Here is a 23,461-nt window from a genome sequence, read left to right on the forward strand (position 1 = left end):
AAATGGGGGTAGAGAGCTCACTTTCCACACCCACCACACATCCAACAACAGACACAGCATCCAATGGGTAACATAATAGACTGTAAGTGTAGATGCTCAATTTTCGTTCTCCTTTTAAAAAAATTTATCCTACCAAAGCAGCTTTTGAGTTTCACTACCGGTAAGAATATCAGGATATATAATGAAGCCCATTATTCCTTAGCTCACAGAAAGATGACGAGATTAATTTTTCTAGTGAGTGGCTCTCTAGGGAAATATAGAAATGCAAAAAGAGTAATATCTTATTATTTTCTAATGACTAGTTGAAATATTCAAGGAGCAAATATTATAATTGAGATTTAGTGCAGGAAAATATAGGGTTTTTGTTTTGCTTTGTTCTTAGTTCATTTCATCCTTTGGGGGTTGGATACCTTGCATATGTGAAAATCGATTAATTGATACATATGTATGTGAAAATGATATATGCAATTAAAACCAATTGTGCAATTATATTTACTCATATATGACTTGATTCTCTGGTTTCTCAATCCCTCTTGGTCCACCTTACCTTCCCACAGACAGAAGCTTTTGCATTGGAGAAGTTTTACCGTTTCTCAGACACGGTAAATTCACTTTCTTAACTCTAAGTAGAGGAATGTGGTCATCAGTGAAAAAAGCAGAGAGCATATTCTGCACCCAGGCAGTGTTTGGTGGGGAAACACAGCCCCTTGCATATTTAAAGCCAAACAATGACCATCCCCCTTCAGCTAAGGATATTCTCTTTTTCAAACTCCGTTTGTCTTCCCTCACTCAGTAAAAAGATATTTAAATATTACCCTTTATCTAATCAGCTGAGTTATTTGATTGGTCAAAATGATCTTTAAATATATATAAACAAAAATAACGCATATAATCTTATAATAGTCTCCATGAAAGAAACAGTCATTTGTTTTGACAAAATTAGTTCCAAAAATTAATAGAAAATTTATTTGTACAAAGAAGTTCTAAATGCAGCCTTTCTTGTCAGAAAATAGAGACCTAAAAATAAGGCAAAAATAAAATACTTTGTCCAACCTATGTACTTTTAGAATCCCTTCTTAATGTTAAGAGAAGTTGAGATTCTTTATAATAAATGAACAATTTTGGTTTTTGATAGCAGAATCCTTTGAAATGTTCAATTAAAAAGAGATCACAAGGTAGTCTATACTAGAGCGTATTAGTCGTCGGACTTGGCCACCATAATATAGCATTCAATGATTGCATTTAAACATACTCAAGCCAAGAATTGGGGCTGGGAAATCATAAACAGTCCAGTCTTTTAAACTAAATTTCTGGAATAAAGGGCATTTAAAAATACCTCCTCAGATGATTCTGCTGCACATCTTGGTTAAGAATAGATATAACCTTAGATAAACAGACCAGAAACATGTTACATTTATCTAATTGAAGGATTCTCAATTTCATAGCAGGTATCTAGAGCCAGTATTATTTTAAAGCCCTTACTAAGTTTTCTTATAATATGTAATCATTCAACTAATTTTTCTTCTAAAATTGCATATTTGTTCCCAACATAGCTAGCCACTTCTTTATTTTTTCATCCCTGGAGGAAAAAAATCACTTAATCCAATTACTTTTACTTAATTATCTTAACTGTAAATTTTAAAAAATTTTAATTGCTTTGTATTTGCATAACACAAATAGCCGCTTTGGGAGAGAATATATTTAAATTTCTAGTAACTAAGTAGTTAATGCCTATAGGAGCTTTAGTATAAAAAATATATATTTAAGTATTGCCTTACAAAAGAATGCACAAAGAAGTCTGATGAAAACTTAGGTTTACCTCAGCAACAATCAATCAATACTTACTTTTTAAGAAGAAACAATATGGTAATGCAAATACATTCATTAGAAATTTATGCATTCCATTTATTTTGTAATATTCCAATCATTATGCAAATTTGGGGTTGATCATTTTGCCTTTTTGAAAACTATTTTTCTCAACCTAACCCTCTGGGCTGACTGAATTCATCATTAAAAAATATATATATATGTATTTTGCTTAGAAACAGTCTGAGCAATCTAAATCTTTAAATCAACATAATCTAACTGAGTCTAAATGTTGGCCCAAAGCCTTTTATCTTCATGAGTACGGGTTTACATAGTTTTTCCAAGCACTCTAAGTTGGCAGAATAGGTAAAGTAAATAAAATAGCCTCAGTATAAAAAGTTTGTTACAACAGGGAACCTTACATTATTCCTAGGAAAGTTTTAACTTGGTTCAGTATTGGCTTAGAATTATATGGAATCTCTTATATCTGACCTTTTCTCTATTAAGGTACAAGTGGGTGAACCTTTGGTCTATTGTGAAAGAATACAAGTTTGCTCTTGTATCCAAATTTCCCCACCCCACACTGTCATAGGCTGCTGTGTGCTGATTACCCACCGCACCATGTCATAGATGCTTATCCCCACTGCTGTATATGTATGGGTGTATGCATGATATGGAAGTATTTTGGTCAGAAGTTGCTCTTCCCACGTGTGATATCATTACTTTAGTCCTGCGGGGTTATAAAGACGTGCCAAAATGTTTCTGAATATGTTATTTGTTGAGAGAAATGGCTGATACGGGGTTGCATTTCACGTAGCTTCTTCCGCATCACGGTGTAATGACGCAATGGTTTGCGAAGAGAAAGCATTCACACGTATTCTAGCGCCTCTATCTTCCTGCTTGTTATTGTATAGTCATTATTATTTACATACTCAGATGAAATAAAGATGGGCCATTAGTTCTAGATTTGAGAAACAACGGCCAAGTTTAGATTCTGTGAGGCACGATGGTTATCTTTTTAAGATTAAGATATCATTGACTGCATTTTGACTATCTGTACAAAACTTGTCTTTTTATTGACTTAACGTGTTTACATGCTGTCTTACTTTAAAAATAACTCAAGGTAACTTCTGAGAATAACAAATGATTGTTTTTTTCTGCCCTCTACAGTTTTTCAGCTCTGTAGTCTATATATACAAATATATATGTATACTATTTTGAAGGGAGGAGGCTCCACAGACATTTGAAGGCAATGTGGCACCCATATATACTAAATTATTTAATAAAGTTTCCATTCTAGGTCAGTTTATGCTATATTCTGGCGTATAAGATATTCTTTCAGTAGGAAAACATTTCTTACAAATTTCCTACATTTCTGGGAAAAGTACTTTCAATAATTTCAAACTAAATTATATATGAGTGACTCTGATATACAGGGGTTTGAAATTTCATCCTCTCAAGTAAAACAAAAATTGTAAGAATTTAATGATTTCCTGCAAACAAATATTTAGAGATTTTGTTAAACACAGCTAATTCATAGAGCTACATCCCCTCTGAAATATCAGTTTAGGAAAATAGTATTCAACAAACTAATACAATCTCTACTTAATCTAATTTCACATGCATTATAGTGAATTACATCTCAAAGTTAACTAAAATGTATATAGTGCTTTTTACACATGTTGTCTATTTTTAATGTATTATTTTATGTCACTCCATAATTCTGAGTTGGCACTGAATGAATCTAACATATTGTGCTAGGAATAGATATATGGGTATTTAAAAAATTATTTTATTGATTTCTCATCAATCTCCTAAAATGTATGTATTCCATTTTTATGTTATTTTATTTTAAGTATTCATCTTTTCAAGCTTACTTTTTACCATTTAATAATTTCCAAACCATTTCCGAATCTAAATTCAATACGCCAAACATAAACTTGGCTAATTCATAACTAATTCACGTGTCATCAAGAATAAATGCAAAATTCTCCTGGGAACTAGATTTCAAAGAATTTTATATTGACAATTGACCTGCAACTATAAAGTATCTTTAACTACATCCATAATTGTATTCTTTTAAGCTTTTCAAATTTCAAAATAATATAGAAATGTATATAGATGTATTAAACTGAGTATTTTATTTTAAGCTGGCATTTATTTTGGAAAAAGAATTTTTAATTTATTCACATATTTCATCTTACCTCAGAATTTTTTCTAAGTGATGGCTATTTTCCTGACAAAAATAAGCCACTGCTATGTTTATTAGTAATTTTTTTTTTCAAAATCCACACACTGAAATCATGTAAGTGGAAATTAATAGCAATTCACTTTTCCTTCCTTTGTCACTTTCCTATTTGGCAATTAGAAGTTACAGAAAATTATTTTAACAGAAAGACCTCTGGCATAACTACTAAACATCTTGAGTATATATAGAACATAATGTATTTAATGCTGTTGTATCTCACAGCAGTTCACACAATAAATCATCACTCATGCCATCTTAGAGGCTCCATGTTTTATTACCACTCACTAGTAAGCTTCATGTCTTCACCATTTCCACACCCAAAAATAAGATTTTTTTTGGGGGGGGGGGTCATTTTTGAGGAATAAGAAGAGGATAGGAAGTTAATTCTTATCTCACATGTAGGTTAGTATATATATTTTTTGTGATGGAGATGAAGCAATTCAACTGAATGACTAAGTCTACCCTTGGATTTCTATTTTTAATATTTCTAGTTATAATATGCATGTTAGTGTGAGTCAGCCTTTGGCCTAGTTCTCTAATAAAATGAAAAAGCATGTAGAATGTTTCACAATGTGGTATTGATGCTTAATTACTGAAACATTTTTCTCACTTTCAAACAGTGAAAACAGGTCCTCCTTACAGAGAGAATTATATACTAACTAAATGGGTTTTTACATTTTTCATTGCCTACCCTTCTAACCTGCTTAAAGCATATTAGGAGGTTTTACTTGTGAATAAATTAAGCCATTTCTTCAATTTTACCTTTTTAATCAGCCGTGTTCTTTTGCTCATTTTTAGTTCATTCTATTTAATCTTTATTATTGCCTATATTTTGAGTTGGAAAGTGCTTAATTTTATGAATATTAATTACTGGCCAACACATAGCATCAGAGTCAAAAGTTTTAGATGTTTGTCTAAACCCTTTGCTTGCTTGGCCTTCAGTCTCTTAGAAACTGAAGCTGAAGATGACTGTAGAAAACAGAATTATCCCCAAGAAATATCTGAGTACTAATTGGAATAAAGAGTATCAGTGCACAACTAAACACACATAAACACAGGGCTGAGTTTTACAAAACAAAGAAATTACTTCGGCTCATAAAATAGTTTGATGCGCCTTCTAATATAGTAATCTAATACTAATAGTGAACTATTGAAATGTTTCATCCATGCTTAAAATTATTATTTTAAGTGCAGCCTTTGAAAAAAAAAAAACTGCTATAGGCCAGTCATTTAACAACACAACAACAACAACAAAATCACATGACTTTTTTGCAGTCCCAGGGTCCCTGCTCTCTCCCTCATTCTCGGGCCCCCTGGACTGTTGGGCCAGATTCCAGTCAGGCCCAACAGAGCTGAGATCCTGTTTCTGAAGAAGTGAGATGTTTCCACGTGCCTTATCTCATGGGCACACCCAAAATACTTGTGCTGTTTCAAAGAACATGTTCAAAACACTAATGACTCCTTGACTGCAGAAACTAGATTTGCAAAGAATCCTAGCAAAACCCATTTATTGTTAACAATATGACAGTGAAGGCTATGGCAGCAACTTCAGTTTTAGGCCCTTGGTTAATTTTTAGTGCAACAGTACGCAAGTGCAAGGCCATCTGCAGAGTAAGCATTGGGGCTGGCCTATTTTCTATAGTACTTTGTTGCTAGTTTGGTATTTAAAATACCTAGGGCGCCTGGGTGGCTCAGTTGGTTAAGCGACTGCCTTCAGCTCAGGTCATGATCCTGGAGTCCCAGGATCGAGTCCCGCATCGGGCTCCCTGCTCGGCAGGGAGTCTGCTTCTCCCTCTGACCCTCCCCCCTCTCATGCTTTCTCTCTCTCAAATAAATAAATAAAATCTTTAAAAAAAAAAAAAATAAAAAAAAAAAAATAAAAAAAAATAAAATACCTAATAGGACAATGATTCAAGTTGTTACTAGTATTTTCCTTTCAGGTTGTGTATTATGCAATTTCCATAATAACACAATTATAACAAACAAAATATTAAAAAATACAATAACAGTAATTTGAGTACTTTATCAAGTGTTTTATATTCTTTCCCTCACCCTAAAAAAAACCTGCTAGATAGTGCTATAATCTTTCCCTGGGATAAGAAACCAAGAATCTGAGAGTTAAATAATGAAGACAACCCAGACTCCGGGCAACAGACGATGAATGCTTAATTATACATTTGCATTTTGAATGTCAATCTTGAGTCAGATTTTAAATTTGGACCATCCAGTGTTTTTGTGACATAGGAAATAATTGAAAATTACTTCCCCTAGCACATATGTTTTATAATTGCAAATACCCAAGCTATTTTCATGTTTTTAGAACCTAAATTCTCCTCAACATCTTGGTGTTATTGCCATTACCAGGGAACAAGTATTTGAACAAGACATTTTCACGAGGGAAATGTTTTTACTGAAATTAAAAGTTTCTATTTTTCCAACTCCACAATTAATCAGAAATATGATATGTTAGTGAAATCATCTTCCAGATGCTTTTGAAAACAATAATGCACTAAATCACACTGTAACACATAATTATCCGAAACCTATTGCCCAGGATATCCTTAGGCCCTGTCGATTTAAAATGGATAAAGATACAGATCATATAGATTGCCTTATGTATAGCCCTACCTAGAAACAGTCTTACTTAAAAGCAGAAATTATTAAATAGTAAAATACAGTTAAATACTAACACAAAAGTCATCCCAGAGTATGTTTTCATAAACTGCCACTTAACATGTAAATTAGAGTATTAGAAGAATCCAAAGAATGTTACCTCACTAAAAATTCAAGCCTACTAGGATAGATACATCGTGCCTCTTGGAAACGCTTGTTTCCACAACTTGACTGTGCATTCCGATCATCTAGAGAGCTTGGTGGAAATGCAGATTACTGGGACAACCTAAAGGCTAATGAGTTCCAACCTCCACAATTGCCCATCCAGAAAACTGGATCTCAGCAAGCCCTCCCAAGACAGGTGTTGGACTTGTATGAGAAACATTGCCTTCCCCTAGACTGTCATTATTGCATGCACATAGAATGATGGTAATCTTACAAGTTGTTGCCAAATTTTATGAGGGACCATCTTTACATAAAGACGATTAAGTTTAAATTGTTCCAGTGTGTCATTTTTCTATTAAAACCAACATCCGAATGTCAAGTAGCTTTGTTCATTACCGCACCATAGCCCTGATTACAGGTTTGAGGAAGCAATCATGCTTATGAGGCAGAAATAAGCTTTAATCTCATATGTCATTTACTTAACTATACAGAAGGACAAAAGGCAGGAGAAACAGCAAAGAAAGTATCTTCCTCTAATTGGGAGGCTTCACGAGATTCCAGTGCACAAGATGTCTTGTCCCCTCACCCACAGAGAGTATGAATGTCTTCCTAGTTTAGAGAAATAGATATAGTATCATAAGTAGCAATGATCCCTTTAGCTAGAAAATGCAATCATGGACTCAGAACCATTATATCAAGTATATAATATATATCTCATATATTACATCAGAACCATTATAACACAAAAGAAGTACCTGTCAGGTGGGAAGGACAGAATTGTGTCCCAGCATTGCTCCTGACTCCTCACACTTCCACCACCAGACACTAGAAACTTATTAAAGGCATTCCTCGTTACTATCACTCATACCCACAGCATCTACACACTCATCTAGTGAACTAGCCAGCTCTTACGTCCTTGTCACCCTGTCTTTAGTAGTAAGTGTTTTAATTGCTCGTTCCAACTTCTATTTAAATGCCTTTGTTATGTTGTTCTCATGGACCATTTTATACACTGGTCATGTTTAAATGTATTCCTTTGTCCAATGAGATCTGTTCCAGGAGCCCAGACTGATATAAAAACACTTTGTTCCAAGCCATTAATAGTATTTTCAGCTGTGGCTTGTTAACAGTATAAACAAAGCCCAAGATGGACTCACTGTCTATTTCTGCCAAAATCCACTGAATCCCCCAGGAGCCATAATCAAAGACCTTAGTATTCCATCTGCCAGCTACGTGTTAGCACTTACACTCAGGAGATTTAGCTCAAAGGCAATTTTCAGGCAATATTTTCTTTCATTAATATTCAGGTCAAGCTCTCACTACATCAGCGGCTCTATTGGACAACAGAGGAATGTGTCACGGTTTTGTCCATTGCTGCGTGGCCTGCACACCACCATGGCCACATCCATGGCCTGTCCAAGACATCTGCTTTGGCATTCTAGTCCCCTTCTGAGCCAGCAACTAGGCAGGGACTACTTGACCTAATTCAATTCTACCCTAGAATTTGTATAAGGAATTTCATCAACCACCCTGGGATGTTCGTAATTGTCCACTTAACCCGGCCCATTTGCCTGACCATAAGGCCACTGGCTAGGGCCAGGAGTCTCTGAATATCCAGATACGACTCTGAGAGCAAGAACCAGTTCTTCTGATACTGCCACACATACTGGGTCTCAAGTCAGCCCATTTTGTAGACTTACCTTGCTTTCTTCAACTACACTTTTTTTTTTTATTAGACTGCAGGTATGGTTTGAGTCCTGACCTTCTATATAAAAGTTTCCATCAGTGAACCAGGTGACCTGTTTTGTCTCAGTGGGAAGAGAATCATGAGGTTCATATCACTTACTCCAGGTAGCTCAACTGGAGATTCCATCTCTGGGCCATTGTCCAATAGGCCACCTTTTTCATGGATATGATTTACTTTGCCTGAGTAATTCCCCTTAGCTTGTTCCTCAATAATATCATTTTCATTTTATTAGGTCACTTAGATTGAAATACCTTGCTGACATTTTAAATCTAAATATAGGCTGGTGCCTTTCAGTTTCCTTCAGTTTGGGGACTGTTTCTACCTGAGCACAAGAGAATGCCAGTAGTTGTCATTCAAATAGATTAAACCTACTCACAGCATGGAGAGTTTTCTAGTCTAGAATTCTAACAGTCATCTTAGGGCACCACCTTTGAGCCTTTTCCGGAAATGCCAGTCAACATGTGTGTTAGTAGCAGATACCCCTAGAGTGGATGAATGGTAAGGCCTCAGAGAGGTTACTTGGGCTATTGCCTGCCTCAGACCCACCCCCCTGTTCGCCCCTCTTCCCCTTTCCAAGTCAGTCTGTCTTCTAGTCACTTTATACAAGAGGGCCACAGAAATCAGAATATATCTGCCAAATTTCAAAAAGTGCTAGAGCTGGTTTTCTCATGGGGGGATGCAGAAGAGATAACAGTTTGTCCTTTATTGTTTATAAATTGTGTCTAATGGTTTACCCAGATTATTTCCAGAAACTGGACCGAGGGGACGAGGCCCTGAATTTCAGCTGAATTAGTCAGTCTTCTTTCCCTCGTCACTAGTTCTCAAACCCTCCCTTGACTTTCTCCTCAGAAAGGGAAACTACCATTTATCATTAACCAACTTCCTTTTGACAGTGACATGGTGATCATATGCTGTAGAATTCAGGTTTCCTTAATTGGGTCTACCCCACAGGAAGACACACAGTGTCAGACTTTTTCCTTTACATCAGCCTTAAAAAGAAAGCCGTGTTCAAGTCTGTCAAAGCATACCAGCCTTGGGGCAGCTGGCTGGCTCGGTCGGCAGAGCATGCAACTCTTCATTGTGGGGTTGTAAGTTTGAGCCCCACGTTGGGTGTAGAGATTACTTACAAATAAAAATCTTAAAAAAAAAAAAAAAGGCATACCAGCCTCCTTTGTCCTGAAACGCTTCTGTTTTTCCCGTTTATCATGGTAGAGGCTGTTGGGCGACTTCTTTAGTGACCCCAGGTGGTCAGCAGTCAGACTGCAGGCCCCATTTGGCTTTATCATAAGCCAGAGAGAGCTATTCTAGAGAAAACTAAGGAAGGACTAGCATCTCTGCTTCCACTATTTCCTTAATCAGAACTAAGAGTTTCATTTACCTTCCTGGAATCTTGTGCTGCTTAATAGTTCCCACAGGGGAAGGTTGAGGTGGTTCTTAGGGCTTCCTGTGTTAGGACATCCATCCAATTCCAACTGGAAAGCCCAAGATTAAGTTCAAGCCAGAAATGGCAAGGTCCTTCATTCACGTGTCCCATCCTTTCCAGTTATGCATTTAACCCAAGGTGATAGCACCCACTGGAGAGCCCACACGGCACTGGGCAAGGAGAGCATGGCCTTCAAAGCTGGTCTTTATTTCAACGGCCTTAATGGATGGAGTAACCTCAGCAATTTCTATCAGTGCTTTTTGTTTCCACCCCCCATCAGCATCATTGATTTAACTTCTGAGACGAAAGCAGCAGATTTAACAGGGCTCCTTCAGGGAAGCAGCTGCCGGAACTGCAACGGATTTCCTTCCTCCCAGCTGGCAAGAACGTGCCAGGAAATCTGTCATAGGACTCCTGTCAATTTTCATTCCATGTCTTAGAGGTCACCTCATGGATTTACCTCTGGCCATGCTCTTTCTTCTGAATAGCCCAGATAGTTTTTCCCATCAGTGAAACCGAGCATGGCAGCTATAAAAGCAAGCATCCCCATGACTCATACATACCCTCCTGCCTTTCCAAAAGGAGAGCCACATGGGAAACCCATGCCTGGGGGACTCCCCTAATCAGAGTGTCTACCAGAGTTGAGATCAGAGAACGTGGTTTGGCTAGGCTTATTTTTATTCATCGTATGGCCAGCGCAGGTTGGCTACTTCTTTCAAAGGACTGTTCAATTTCACAGCAGTGAGAGAACTAGGGAGCTGGTTCTCAGCATAGCCTCATACCACCCCAAGCTTTCCCCGAAAGGGTCACTGATTCCATGCCTGCCAGTAAGTGCAACAAGCTAGAAGTTAGCATTCACAGTCAACATTGCTTTTCATGTTTCTTTTCATTCCTGTGGCAATTAACCTAAAGATCCTAGAAACACTGATTCCCCAGATAGTGGCTGGTACTTCACAGTGAAGAGAATGTTATGTTAGAATTGCTTTTTCCAAAACGGTAGCTAAAAGCCACAAAAGGCTATGGAGCACTGGAAATGTAGAGTCCGATCTGAGGTACATTACAAATATACACTGATTTCAAGGGCTTAGTAGGAAACAAAGAATGTTAGCTATATCCTCAATTTTTACTTTGAGGAAATGTTTAAATCACATTTAGGACATACTAAGTTAAGGAAAATATAATACTAAAATTAATTTCACCTCTTTCTTTTAACTTGTTAAAATGTAGCTAATGTAAAATTTAAATTGAAAATTATACACATGGTTTTCATCTGTGGCTCGCATTAGATTTCTATTGGACAGGCCTACAGGATACTCATGAGTTTCCTGTGTTGCTTTCCTGGGGTTGCCAAGAAGTACCATCAGGATTAAATGCAGAGTCCTTCCAAGTCCCAAGTGGACTTTCATGTTCATCTTGAGCCAAGGCCATGAAGCTGCTTGCTCTACTTCCTCTAATTTCTCTTTCTGCCAAGTGGTTTCAGTTTCATAGATAATCAGTGAAATAGGAGAGAAGAAATTCCTTGTATTTTGAGCCACTTTCCCCTCAGTTCCTTCACCCCGGTCTCCTTCAGTTTTATTTCATTAATCACCCATCTGCCAATTCGACAAGGGAGAATTCTGTGTCAGCCACATCCTGATAGCAAAGTTACCCCGGTTATTTTCTGCAGAGCTTGGGCAACCTCAACCCCAGGGTGGATCAGGATCACATTCTCACCAAACTCCCTCCTAGAACTCTGGGCCATATTGAGCCTGAAACGATCTGAAAGCCCAGTCAACTTCCGTCACCACCCCTGAAATCTGAGGCGAAGATTGCCAATCAAGCCCTCCGGACACAACAGGCTTTATAACCTATTATAAAGTTTACTCAGTCCTACCGGAGCGTGCGAGGCAGCCAACCCATCAGACGCAGCACCTTCATCTTATCGGGAGGCAGGGAGTTGCTTGAGAGAACAGCTGTTTTTGTTCTCATCAACAGGCCACGGAGAAGCACTGCCTCGGACAAACGTCAAGGCCTATATTATATTTCATCGGCGCAGAGAAGCCACAGCCTTGATTTCTTACCAAGCCTGTGTACATTCTGGTCACGTAGGCCCCACACAGCAACCCCTGTGCAGTAAATGTAGCCAACTCCACGTTCCCCACTTAGTTTAACTCTATTGTTTTCAAGGAAATGCTGTGGAAAGAATCAGCAGTCATTCCTCAGCCCAGGCCTGATGTTAAACCTCTACTTGCACTTACGTGGAAAGATACAGCTGAAAATATTGTCGCTGATCACCGAATATCTTAAATCTTAAAGAGATTTTTTGAGATGAGCAACTGGGGGTCTTTAAGGTTTCAAAATAATAAGTTCTTCAGAATAGATGGTTAGAAAGGTAGTCAGTGGGGGTAGAAGGTTAGAGATACAAACTTCCAGTTAAAAGATAAATTAAGGGGCACCTGGGTGGCTCAGTCAGTTAAGCGTCTGCCTTCGGCTCAGGTCATGATCCTGGGGTCCTGGGATCGAGTCCCACATCGGGCTCTAAGCAAGGAGCCTGCTTCTCCCTCTGCCTGCCATTCCCCCTGCTTGTACTCTCCTTCACTCTCTCTCTGGCAAATAAATAAATAAAATCTTAAAAAAAAAAAAAAAAAGATAAATTAAGTACTAGGACTGTAACATACATACAACATGACCACCAGAACTAATGCTGCTGCATGATCTACAGAAAAGTTGTTAAGGGAGTAGGTCCTAAGAGTTCTCATCACAAGAAGAGAGTTTTTCCTTTTCCTTTTATTGTTATCTATAGGAGATGATGGGTATTAACTAAACCTGTTGGGATAATCATTTCACCATATATGTAAATCAAACTGTCATCTGTACACCTTAAACTTATACAGCGACATAGGTCAGTTGCTTCTTAGTAAAACCGGTGTGGGGGCGGGGGGGACAAAAGTAAGTGAATCCTACTTTACAAAACACAGTAGCTAAATCCTAAAATTCTAGTATTTTTGTAATTTATCTCTTAATGGTTCAACTAATATGTCAACACCTCATCGTAAATGTTCATTGAGAAATTACTTTTTGTCCTATTTTGAGATGGATTTTTTTTTCGACACATGGGTCAATATAGGTTAAAAGGCTGTTTTATACTTCAGCACTCAGCTGACTTGCACTCAAAATTAGACAAATTATCCAAACAAACTATATCTTTTTTCTGGAATGCAAACACCAGCATGATTTCCTAAACTATAAGGGTGTTACTTTAGCACTTACATACAAACGGTTTAATTTCTTATATATCCACTTTTTTCCAAGACATAGAAAATTCAAGGCAAACAATAATTTAGCTTTAAAATTTCCATGGAAGTTAAAAAATTGCCAGTATAAATGAATATCCTTATTAAAGAGTAGTGAAAAATCAATTTCCAATTTTTATAAGATTATAACAGTAGTTATGTGTAATTAGGATCCTTAGCTTTTATTTCAGACTGGTTTCCTCAAAATTCAATTGCTCATACATCCTAAGGTTAAGTATTTTCCAATAATTATTTGTTTTTGTCATGTGAAATTGCCTTACTCCATAATTCCCAAAAAACTATTTTATACATTATTACATAAACTTTGGTCATCTTCTCATGTTTAGAATCCATTTTAATTTCAATTTTTCACTTTCATATTTTGTAATATACTGTTCATTGAGCCTCTACTTTCACAGACTCAAAATAATTTTTCAAGAGTTTGAGCCAATTACTTTTTGTTTCCTATATTACTATTAAAAATTACTTTCATAAAGGGAGAGCTGTAGCAACTTTATAAAATGTCATCTTTTAAACTTTCAGTTTTAGTAGCAAAAAAACTAATTAATTGGCAATCATCTATTGTTGCATTCTAAATAAGTGCATTTAATTAAATTACTCGTTAATGAATTTCATTATAAACTCCTAAATACCATATTTTCCTATCACAAACACATTTCATTTATCATATTTCATTTTTCCTTTAAATTTTGGTTTTCTTTTCATGTATGTATATATGTATATGGAGAATTCTTTAATTTGCAACATTCAAGAGAAAAGTAACATAAGTTAAATAATAGGTTTCGGAACATAGTGAGTTGAACAATTTTCCTTGACATGAAATAAACTTCTGCCAAATTTCATTCGTAATTTCAACTCAGTCAATGTACCTGAAAAGTAATTGCATATAAATTAGAACATGTGACTATCTTATAGTCTTCCAAATGGGTTAGCATAAAGCAGAGAAGTGACATTAAGGGAGGATAACAAAAACCAAGCAGTATTCTTGAGCTGTACTGTATTTTCCAGTGAAGTAATGTAAAAAATCATAGGAAGTAAACATTAAAGTTTGCCTCTATGAAAAAGAAAAAATCCAGTCAATGATCTTGATATATCCCCCTTTGACATCGTATATTTATCCATTTAAACACATAATGTAAAACCTAGTGTATGAATATATAACACATAATATCACAATAGGTTCTTTTTCTTGCTCAATTTATTTAGATATTCTAACAATATGTAGACAATATCAGAATGTGTAGTTGTCCCAATAAAACACATTAGTTGAGAGTTTCATATTTCTTAATGGACACATTTATATGATGCAGCAAGATAAATCAATAAAACTTGAATGGGAAAAAAAGCAACTCAATCTTTATCTACTTCAGTTATCTTTCCATTACAATAATGGTAACATTTATTCATGATAAAGTTTTAGTTATGATTCTGAAATACATGCTCTATTCCATGACTAAAGTGTTTTCTCATGTTTTTCTTATGACAGGATGATGAGGTAAGGGAAAGTCGATTCAGCTTCACAGCCTATGGAATGGGACCATGTCTGCAAGCAAAAGATGGTGTGACCCCAAAGGGCCCAAACCATCCTGCCCAGGTAACGCCGAAAAGTCCTGATGAAATGAGGAAGGTTTTTATCGACAGAGCCAAGAAGATTGACACCATCTCTCGAGCCTGTTTCCCATTAGCCTTTTTGATTTTTAATATTTTCTACTGGGTTATCTATAAAATTCTTAGGCATGAGGATATTCATCAGCAACAAGATTAAGCCTCTGGGGGCATGCAAGTGCAAATGATCAATTCAAAAGAAAGTTTCTTTGCCATAGGTGTGTGTATATGTGTGTGTGTGATGTACAAATGATGACCATCATATTAAAATGACATATGGGAAGGTATTGTTATGATATGCTATGCAAAGTCACAAGGCAGATTAAGGGTCTTTTAATGGATACAAAAATATATATTATAAGGATTCTATTTCATATTAATTTAAGATTTTCTGTCCTTTCACAGTATATCATGTAAGTGGAACTATTATTGCCAATGTGTTTGTATTGTTATATGAAATCACATAATAGTACATGTGAAAACTACTTTGGAAATTCTTGGTTTTCAGTTCAATGACATTAAATCTTACAAAAGTAAAATTTGCACAATTAACTTTATAAATGGAAAAAGTAGAAATGTTGAAGATTTTAAATATCAGTAGCTTGAGGTTTTAAAATATTTTCTTGTACTGTAGCTACAAAACAGAAAAGTAATCAATTAATTCAGTAGAAAACTCAGTAATTGAGGATTGTACATACAAATACCATGGGGTCAAGTTATGTAATACCAAGAAAAATTCAAATTATAAAATTAAAACTTATGTACTACCAAAAAATTCAAATTATAAAATTAAAATAAAAAAAATTTAGTATTTACATACTAAATTTAATTGTTTAGAACACAAAATTTCCCTCTTTGGAAATTTAAAACAAATAGCTTAAGAGATCATATTATATACAAAATCTACTTTTCTTAACTTTATAGCTCTATAAATGAAGATGGAAATACTGAAAACAACAGCATTGTTTTTAAATAAGTGTTATAGCTGTGTATTTTGAGTTATTGTCAAATATCACAGAATGCAAGCCAGCACCCTTGTTTTGTTAGATTTTTAATAGCTGCTTAATTGTCTATACGTAATTATGTTTAATGTTTTGATATAATTGAACAAAGTTCAGTAAGATTTTTATATTTTAGCTTAGAATGAGACTTTAAAATTCAATGGGATTATAGTATTTACATTTTGATAAAAATGAATTTAATTAAAACAAAAATGGATTTATGAAAGATTTTTTTAAAAAAGAACAGTTTCCCATCAAAGTTATATGGGTTCAAACTCTTAGCTCCCAATGTAAGGAGGGAAGATTTTAATTCTAAATTATATAAATAAGTCATTTCTATAAAATGAGGATTGGTTGTTTTTATATTTCTGAATTAATTATTTCAATATATATGCCATGCAGTAGATGTGAATAATTTTAAATAAAATTTTTACTTAAAATTTATCAACAACCCCATGGAATTATTTTAACTGCAATGGGGCATTAACTCATTTCATGCAGCGTAATTAAGTACAAATATATGATAGAGTTCTCGGTGAAATTGCACCAGACTCTAATTCTTTTTCAGTTTGGCAATTTTTTGCATTATTTTTTACCAGTATTGTTTTATTTTTAAAAAGTTCTAGAATGCTTTTTAGATACGTTTAATGATTGGTCAGATTTGCTAAATGGAAACTCAATGTGCCAAATGATTGACAGAGAAAGGTTTAAACATTAAGAAAACAATTTACTCAAATTGAAGAGGAAAAAATAAGCCAGTCTTTTAATCATATGGTATTATTTTCTGAACTTTAACCACTCTCAAACTAAAAGCAAGAACTACCATTTAATGTTAAAAGTTTCTCAATGTTATTGAACTTTGGTCTACCCAATAGTAGTTTGTAAAAACAACTTTTGAAAAAATAATGTTTATTCGGCAATTTTTGCTAGTGGAGGACCAAACTGCCCTCCTTTATAAATAAGTTAAAACACTATGCGGGAAAAAAAAAAATCATGTTTGTCATTAAATGCAAATGCCACAGCTGGAAGAAAGTGTTACTCTTTATTTACAGAGTAAGTGGGCCGGGACGTTGAACACAGTCTTTTTCATGTGGTGTGTATGAATCAAAACCATGGGAGTATATTCTTGTACTAAAGATAGATTAGATATGCTGCTCGTGTTCCCTGGGGATAAGCTGGGTGGTTTGAAGTTATGATAAACTACATTGTCTCAATATGTCTCTGAAATACTTGAATATATTTTTCTGTACTTTACACATCTTATTTCAAAAGTTCTCCATCGCTGTTTCAATTAAGTGAATTCTGCCAGAAGCAAACAGAAATGTAATGAACTTCCTCCCCCAAAGAAATTCACAGACATCGCTTGTTTTCATATTTGAGAATATTAAAAAATGTCTCTTTTATCCCTCAAACTTGGAACGTAAAAATATTAGCCACAAGACAACTTGTCAACAGGAGCATTGGTATGGTAGAAATCTCTTATCTTAAAAGTATTATACTTTGCTTGGGTATATATATTTATCATTGTCTTAACAATACTAAGAAAATACTCTGATGGTTGTGACTCCTATGGGCAACAATGACAGTATTTGTATGACAGATTCCAAATTGTTTAAAGAAATGTGTCCCCCGGAATGAACTCTTACAGATTGTTTAAAACTGGAAAACTACATTGCAATTCGCATTTCAAGGTAGTAGTTGTCTCAGTAAGTTCTGTGTCAAATCCTAATATTTCAAATCCAAGCCAACAAAAAACTATTAGTGGTGAGAAAATTCAAATGTGTTCTTATACACTAATTACCCACATGCAAGTTGGAATTCTAATGCAGATATTCTGAAGTGTTTTAAAGTAGCCACATTAGAAAGTTTGTAACTTTTGGACATGCAGTTTATTGCAATTTTTCTTGTTATTATGTATCTCAATCATTGAAATTTGTGGTTCCATAGTATATGAATTTTTAGGAAACCTTGTATCTTAGCATATAAATGCCGTACTTCTTTCTTCCTCAAACATTAGAATTGAAGTTCATCTATAGTGGGGATCTAGAACTTTCTTTACTACTTAAAATAGATTCCAGAAAGAAACTGTAGAAGCAAGAAGGCCAAAGATCTTTAAAATTTCTCTAACCTTTCCACATGTTACTCAATGGCAATTACTCAACCTGCAGAGCCCAGCCAACTCCCAGCTGCTGTGTTTAAAAGATTGTATGACTACTTATTTTATTCTATAATTAATTCTTATTCTATGGATATAGTCTAATAACATTTACCCTAATTTTGAACTATAAATGCTTTAAAAACTATTTATCCCTAAAATATGAATACCTTAGGCTTATGAATTCCCAGGATCTTATGGAAGACCATGGAAATTTTAGAAAGAAAATGTGAAAAAGCGGGCCAACATGTTTAGCAGAAAAAAATTGTTGGCTACTTTAGCACTCTGTGTAACTGAAGTTGTTGTGATTTTAAGAGAAAGATAAATCTATCTTCCATACTATACATCCTATTTTTTAAAAATATACTTGTCTATTCTTAGCATGATATACCTCAACCTGCTAGTCACTTCAGAGGACTGAATGTTACATTGGCAGTTAAATTTTCTTCTCATCTATAAAGTACATTCCATGAAATGGACTCCAGGGAATATGGGAATTGCCAATATTAAAAGTAGAAAATACTCTCGTATTAAAAGTAGGAAATTGGCAATACTGATATTCATAGATGTCCCTAACAACAGCTAGAGCACTCTAAAAATGTAGCTCTTAGATTGAAAATGTGTCACAGTCCTTAGACCAATCGGTCATTAACAATATTTGAGGTCATGTCTCTTATTCCAGGACAGGTTTCATGTACTTTGCAACAGAGGTAAGAGCAAAACCTCTCAAAATTTGTCAGCACATACCATCTGTATTTCTCATCTAGTTGATGCTGAACTAGTAAAGCAAGCCTTTCCACGTATACAGCATAAATTTACATTTAATCTATTAATATTCATTGATGCTAACAAGGCAAAGACTATAAAGTCATGAGATGGGTTTCAACATATTAAAAGAATAAGTATGGGTTCTACCACAGGGCTTTGCATTTTAACGATCCAGCCAAGACAAATATAATCAATAGAAAATAGCTTATAAACTAATAGTAATCTTAGTTCACTGAGATTGGTCAAGAATTGTCTAGTGACTCAGAGAATATTTTTTTGTATCTTTATAATAGCAACCTTGTCTTTTGAATTACAATCACTTATTAAGCACAGTTATGATAACTACCTTTAATTTGGGGATTCAGTTTGGGAACCAGATAATTTTATTGCCTTTGCTTGGCTTCTGGACTGTTACTTGCTATTGTAGAAGTATTGAAACTTAGCACAATCAGTTCTGACAGACTATAAAGGTGCATCATTACTTGCTGGTTTTATGTGCATTTCAGAGAAAAATTTAGTCACAAAGACTGCACAATTTTTTTAAGTGACAAATTTTAATATCTCTTTAAACTGTACCTCAATTACCATATCTGCTCAAGCAAAAATAAAGGACTCTCTGGTACAGTTTTTCAAGTAATTTTGACAAGACCACTTTCTTTAACTGAACTTAGCTGAATAATGGGCAGTGGAAAAGTATGAAATGAAGATTAGAATTCTATAAAAGACTAAAATTTTGAATATAATGGCAACCAAGTCTTATTCTCCACAATGCCTTCATAATTCCTTACTGCATTCTCTATTTCAGGACACCATGCCATTCGTAATAGTGTAGGAATAACCACGTCCATCTCAATAATCACCACATAGTCTTTAAACACAGTCAATCCTAGATTCCATGACATATATATTGTAGACCTTGAAGTGTATCAATTCATTCACTTTGACATTTCAAAGAGATGCTAAAATAAGAATTACTGCTTGTGGCTATGAGACAATCTGGTGATTTTTAACACAATATTCTAGAAAATACAATGTACATGGACATGACACACGGGTTCGCTCTTGATTGAATGAAATATCCATTATACCAGTCGCATTTTTATTCCTTTCTGAGAGGTGTCTTCCTCAGCAGATACATTGGCTTTTATTTTCTTGTTAGATCCTACAAAGAGTGGTAAAATATAGCGGTCCCATAATCTCATTGCTATATAAACTCTTCATGAATAAACAATCAATTGTACACTATGAGTTGTATTAATATAATTAACTTTGAAATTAAACTTTTGTCCCAGCCCCCATTTCTCTTTAGAAACATATTGATATTAAGCAGTGAACTTCCACAGGGCTGCAGCTGCTATTCTAATTACTTAAAAAAGAAGTGATGCTTATTTTCTCCATTACAAAGATCTTAGAACCTGTGCATTATTAAAAATATAACTACCTATGATTTGCAAATAACAAGGGCAGGGAAAATATTCTGGAGAAGCCTCTCCCAGAAGTCAGACCAACAGAAAGAGAAATCCTGAGCTAATAGCAAAGATCCTCTCACTCATTCTTTTTCTTCTACACTTTCCGTGTTAATGCTGCCTTCATCTCTTTCCTTTTCTATCTCATGCACAAATGCATTCACACAAATGTGTGTATACACACACTCTTATAGGTTGTTAATGGAATAAATTCCTTCAAATTGGAAATGCAAAGGAAGTCAACTTTTCTGGACAAAGTTAATAATTTTGTGATATGTTTTCAATATAAATGACTCTTGATGGGAAATATGAGCAGTGCAGTCATTTGATTTGGCCATCTCTTAAGGATGGAAGCATAATATTTTGCCTCAACAACACATGAACAAGCTACATGGGTCAAAATTTTCTCCAACTATTAACAATAGAATTCTAAAACACTACTTGGACTGTGTTTGAAGAATGACTAAATATTTGTCAGACCATTCTTCCAAAAAACAACTAGTAATAACCAGTAATGCTGGATGATTTCATGTCTTAACAGGCATTTTTCTCAGTATTTTTCATGGTTCACTCATAAGCAAAATAAAAGGAGAATTTTAGAGGTGATAGAATAAATGTTTTTATTTTTGTTTTAAAACAGTTTTAAAAAATAATGATTCTGATCGCTGGCTGTACATCAGAATCCCTTATGCATCTTTAAAAACATATAGAGGCTGAGGTTCAACACAGAAGATTGTAATCCAATCACTGACTAAACAAATATTTGTCAAGAACCTTCTATGAATCTGCCATTGTTCTAAGTGCTGAATTCAGTATGTTTGGAGTAAGACATGAAATTCTGGATTATTGGCAAAGTTCCACAAGTGAGAACAATTGATCTGAACATACATAAACCTATTTTTCCAAGAAGACTCAATTTAAACCTGAATTTTTTAATAATTTTTTCTTTCTTCAAATTCATTTTAGCTCTCATTTACATTCTTAGAATTAAAAAATAAACCTTTGAGATGTTTCAGATCAACTTCCCTCCCAATGTCAGAATGTTCACCATTATATTCCTGATCCAAAATTATCCACATTCTTCTAAATTTCTTCAGTAACAGGTATCTCATTATTCTGAAGGCAGCCTGTTCCACTGTGACATAGATCTAAATGATAAAAGAAAGCTAATCTTTGTAAGAAATTACTTTTACTTCGTAAATTGCAAATAAGTCTACTCCATTCCCTGGAGACATTGCTTCATTTATTTTTTCATATCTTTTGTCTATGTTTAGGCTCAGTCAGTACCATTTTCTCAACCCCTTATTAACTGACTTTATTCTTATGTAAGCCATTTATAAATGCACTTTATGTATTAAACAATGATGAGACATTGTCAGGTTTATAAAATAATGAAATATAAAATTAATTGTCTATGTAGATTTCTATGGAAATTATTTGCAGTAACTTTAAATGTCTTTCTCTAACATAGCAATAATTTTAAATTAAGTCCCTAAAAATATATTTCATCATACAAAGATATTATATAAAACCCTGCAAAATAATCTGCATTAAAAAAACTATCAGCTAAATGTAAATCATATTTTTAGAGTAAAGCTAGAATAAAAATATAATGAATTAAGTTGTTGTATTTTAGTAGTTGATTTCTCTCTTGCGGGAGCTTTAGTAAAGGTGCCTTCAGGCAGCCCCACTAGCACACACATTATCCAGCCTGGTTTGTTAATGTGAACAAAGAGAAGGGAGCTGTGGGTTAAAGGCCAGGAAGGGATTCGCATGTAAGACTGTGTTTAAACATGCTTGAATAATTTTGCACTCCTTCACTTTCATCTCTATGAATTATGCAATAGCCATTCCTTAATTCCTTAAATTTATATTTTAGTGTATGACAGATGATAATACGGGGGGGGGGTAAAATAGAGTGAAGTGGCCCACCGTTTTATGATTATATAATATGCTGTGGAAAACAAAAGAAAAAGAAAATGTGCCATATATTCTCAATGTGCCATCTTAATATCACATACAGTGACTTTATTATTAGTGAGCCAAAATGTTTAAAAGACTACCAAAAAAAAAAGTATTGCTATTTTATGGTGTTAACTATTTTTCTGTAGATTTAAAATGTCTTCCTGGGTCTGATGTCTGTCTTCCTGTCAAGATGGTGTCATATTTTTTCAGGACATTATGCTGAAAATATATTTAAAAATGTATGCATGATTTTATCAACTTGTTTCTCATGATACTGTCTTTAGTTCAATTCTGCAACTAACAAACTCTCTAATCAGAGTCATTAACTCATGTACGGTATGCAGTATTTATCATGTAACTGTAGATAATTTGATCAAAACCAATAAAAATTAACACTTTTCAAGGATGTGGATACCTCTTTTGTCCCATTTTTATAAAGATCAAATTTTATCAAAAGGTCGTGTTGTTTTCCTGATAAAAGTCATACTAGATTTCTGTTTTGACGGAAACTATCACATCGAGGTCACAAACCCAGTCATATATCATGCAGAGAAGCTTTAATATATGCATTCCATTATAGGAAAAGTATGCTAAGGGAAACGGGAATGGAGCTTTTCTACTCACAATAGAATGAGAGATGTGTTCCTATCTAGAAAAGTGATTTGACATTATCATATTTATAATTTTTATTTGAAAGCCTTTTCCTGAAAATCTACGTATTGAATAAACCACTTTTACCTCACTAGCCCATAAGGACCATTTCAGAATGGAACATTGGTGTTTTGTTGTTTTGTTTTGTTTTGTTTTTAATCTGGAATTTTTTTCCTCTACATGAGAAGGCTAGAGTTTAATGGTAAAGAAATAAGAGGAAAATTAATGTGTAAAAAATTCAAGAAAATATTGCAGTATGTGAAAACTAGTCTCTCATTTGGGGACCACCTATAATTTATATGTAACAATATTTTACAGAATTTCAGATATTTATTGGCTGCACAAGGTTGAGGAAAATTGATAGACTGAAAATTCCTTGATGAGTTGGGCTTCACTAACTACTTGAACTATACTTGAATAGTCATATAATGTCACCAGATTCTTGACTGAATGCTTCCAAAGAATTAGGCAAGGTCATCTGTAAGTACAAGTACAAGAGGTATCTATATGTGATAGATGCTTAAACAAAATGTACATAAATAAGCATAATGTGAC

The 23,461-nt window shown here is 34.5% G+C and overlaps 1 protein-coding gene across 2 annotated transcripts in view; it reads left to right on the forward strand.

The window, feature by feature from the left end:
* GLRA3 (glycine receptor alpha 3) overlaps positions 1-16,281 on the forward strand; it is a 197,468-nt gene extending 181,187 nt beyond the window's left edge. The window contains exons 9-10 of one of the 2 annotated variants that reach the window (XM_032389063.1): positions 558-602; positions 14,782-16,281. In XM_032389063.1, coding sequence (XP_032244954.1) covers positions 558-602; positions 14,782-15,060 — 324 coding nt within the window. In that variant the 3' untranslated portion in view covers positions 15,061-16,281. The remainder of the gene's footprint in view (positions 1-557; positions 603-14,781) is intronic. The other variant, XM_032389064.1, reaches the window with a different exon arrangement.
* The last annotated feature ends 7,180 nt before the right edge of the window (positions 16,282-23,461 follow it).

The sequence above is a fragment of the Phoca vitulina genome, unplaced genomic scaffold (genome assembly GCF_004348235.1).
Source record: "Phoca vitulina isolate PV1807 unplaced genomic scaffold, GSC_HSeal_1.0 scaffold53, whole genome shotgun sequence".
Classification (NCBI taxonomy): domain Eukaryota; kingdom Metazoa; phylum Chordata; class Mammalia; order Carnivora; family Phocidae; genus Phoca; species Phoca vitulina.